The sequence below is a fragment of the Myotis brandtii genome, unplaced genomic scaffold (genome assembly GCF_000412655.1).
Source record: "Myotis brandtii unplaced genomic scaffold, ASM41265v1 scaffold510, whole genome shotgun sequence".
NCBI lineage: Eukaryota > Metazoa > Chordata > Mammalia > Chiroptera > Vespertilionidae > Myotis > Myotis brandtii.
In genome coordinates, this window is record NW_005369443.1 from 1244284 (window position 1) to 1246778 (window position 2495).

The following is a 2495-nucleotide window of genomic DNA, read 5'->3' on the forward strand; positions in this document are numbered from 1 at the left end:
TGGTCTTCAAACTTTTTCGGTTGACCTGGACGTTCTTTGTCTTTCACATCGATATCATCACTTTTAAAGCGTTTAAACCAGTGTTCACAAGTATTAATGGATGGAGCATGTTCACCATAAGCTTCCCGAAGTATTCAGCAGCACTTTTCTTCAAAGTAAAGTAATGAATTAAAACTTCCCGCAAATGCTCTTTTTTTGGCACGAAATTTGACATTTTTAAGCATAAAAATATCTATGATGTCAACACCTTCAGAAAATTTGACATATGAAGTTTTGAAGCTTGCTGTCAGTACAACAAAATAGCATACCTATCAAATCGCATATATATCAACATATGTGTAACTCCATCTTTTGAAAAAAATCCGCATTAGTAACCGGTACACCTAGTAATGACTCTCCCCAATGCCCACGGAGGCTGTGCTCTTCACCATGGGATTCTGGGCCCCAGAGGAATTCTGGGAGTTCTGGGGAGGCCTGCCTGCGGGGTGAGGATATAGTGTTAGCAAAGGCAGACAGGTAAGCAGGAACAAGAGGTGGACGAATGGGCTGCAGGGCCTAGTTAGGGAAGGAGGCTGGAGAGATGGGCCTCTGGTGGGTTGGGAGCCTTGAATGCTGAGAAGGGGACTTTAAACCTGAAACAAAGGCCCTCTCCAGAGGGGATGGTAAAGCCAAGACACAGTCTTGGCATCCAGCGTCAGCAACCTTTCCTCCCACAGCCAAAGACAGCAGCATCCCCAAGCGCAAGAGGAAGCGGGTCTCCGAAGGGAACTCGGTCTCCTCTTCCTCCTCGTCTTCCTCTTCCTCGTCCTCCAACCCGGAGTCCGTGGCATCCACCAACCAGATCTCACTCGTGGTAAAGTTGCACAGATCTGGACCTGACCACTCTTCTTTCTGGCCTTCGCCCTGCACGCGGGCAGGGCCGTCCACTGTGGGGTGTGGGTTTGGGGTGCGGGGAGGCACTGGACTCTGAGTGGGCTCCACAGCCCGGGGTTGCAGACACAACTGCCTGATCTACCCACAAGGTAGTCCACCCCTCTCATCGGGACCTCACAGTTGCCCGGCAGACAATCACTTTCCCACTGACAAGCCAAGGCTGAGAGAGGAAAAGAACCTGTCCACTCCCCTGGGCAGTACCCAAGCAGGATCCCTAGCAGAGGCCCAGTTTTTTGGGCCAGTCAGATACTAAGCTAATCTCTGTGCTCACATCTCGAGCTCCAGGCCCAGCACAGCCCTGGGAGATGAGGGTGCTATCCACAGTGTGGCCTCACTACCGTCAGTGGTGGGTGGAGAACCTCCTGCAAAGCTCCGCCTGCTCTGCCATGTGGCTGGCTTTGGTTTTCTCCCACCCAAGAGGGAAACCTCATTAGGGGCATATGCTGGAGAGTTCTTCCTGATTTCAAAATATTACTTTTGAAATCCTGAGTCTGAATGGGAAGAATATTGGAACACATTTAGAAAAGATTTTTTTTTTAGGTGCAATGGACCTACGTTATATTAGTTTCAGGTGTACAACATAATGATCCAATATTTGTATATATTGTGAAATGATCACCACAATAAGTAGTTAACAGACATAGTTATAGAATTTTTTTCCTTAGAGATTTCAGGATTTCTTTACTCTTTGACCATGTTTCCCTTCATTCCGTTCCTGGAAAACCCCAAAGTTCAGGCTTTACCTTTCTCACTACCTGGGTATATGAGTGCCCACAGAGGGTTACTAGCTCCCCCAGGACAGTTTCTTGGGAGCGTGAGGCCTAGAGGGGGCTGTTTATGGGAGTTCTGAGCCAATCCCTAGCTCCCTCTGGCCCTCATGCCTGGTCCACACAATCAGTCCCTGAGACACAAGTGGGAACAGGTCAGAAGGCTCCAGCCCAGGTTCCATGGCTACTGATGAACTGTGTGACCTTGGACGGGTCATGTCTCCTCTCTGGGCCTTCAGCAGCCTCAAACTAAAAGCATCCGAGGAAGCCCTTCAGAAAGCGGAGCTAAGGGTTCTGGTGTTCTTTCTACATCACCTGGAATCCTAACCGGGACCGTTTGTCCCCTCTCTCTAGCAATGGCCAATGTACATGGTGGACTATGCCGGCCTGAACGTGCAGCTGCCGGGACCTCTGAATTACTAGACCTCAGTGCTGAATCAGGACCTCACTCAGAAAGACTAAAGGAAATGTAATTTATGTACAAAGTGTATATTCGGATATGTATCAATGCCTTTTAGTTTTTCCAATGATTTTTACACTATATTCCTGCCACCAAGGCCTTTTTAAATAAGTAAAAAAAAAAAAAAAAAATTGCCTTTGCGTCTTCTCTTTTGGAATCGCGGCTGCAGCCGTCCCTAGAACGAGGTCAGGAAACCCCACTCAGATAGCCTGCCAACACCCTCCTTCCTTGCCAAAGTAGTAGTGGTGTCCCTGACCACTGGGCTCTGGTGTCTGGGAACAGACTCCATTTCCCTGCTGCTGTGCCTACGTGACCTCAGGAAGAGGGGCCTTAGA

At 48.7% G+C, this 2495-nt stretch overlaps 1 protein-coding gene across 2 annotated transcripts in view; it reads left to right on the forward strand.

Moving 5' to 3' along the window:
• The window catches only part of GTF2IRD1 (GTF2I repeat domain containing 1), a 111428-nt gene extending 109134 nt beyond the window's left edge, over positions 1–2294 (forward strand). Inside the window, exons 25-26 of one of the 2 annotated variants that reach the window (XM_014548517.1) lie at positions 717–853; positions 2055–2294. In XM_014548517.1, coding sequence (XP_014404003.1) covers positions 717–853; positions 2055–2123 — 206 coding nt within the window. In that variant the 3' untranslated portion in view covers positions 2124–2294. Of the gene's footprint in view, positions 1–716; positions 1519–2054 lie in introns of those variants that run through there. The other variant, XM_014548516.1, reaches the window with a different exon arrangement.
• Positions 2295–2495: the final 201 nt, after the last annotated feature.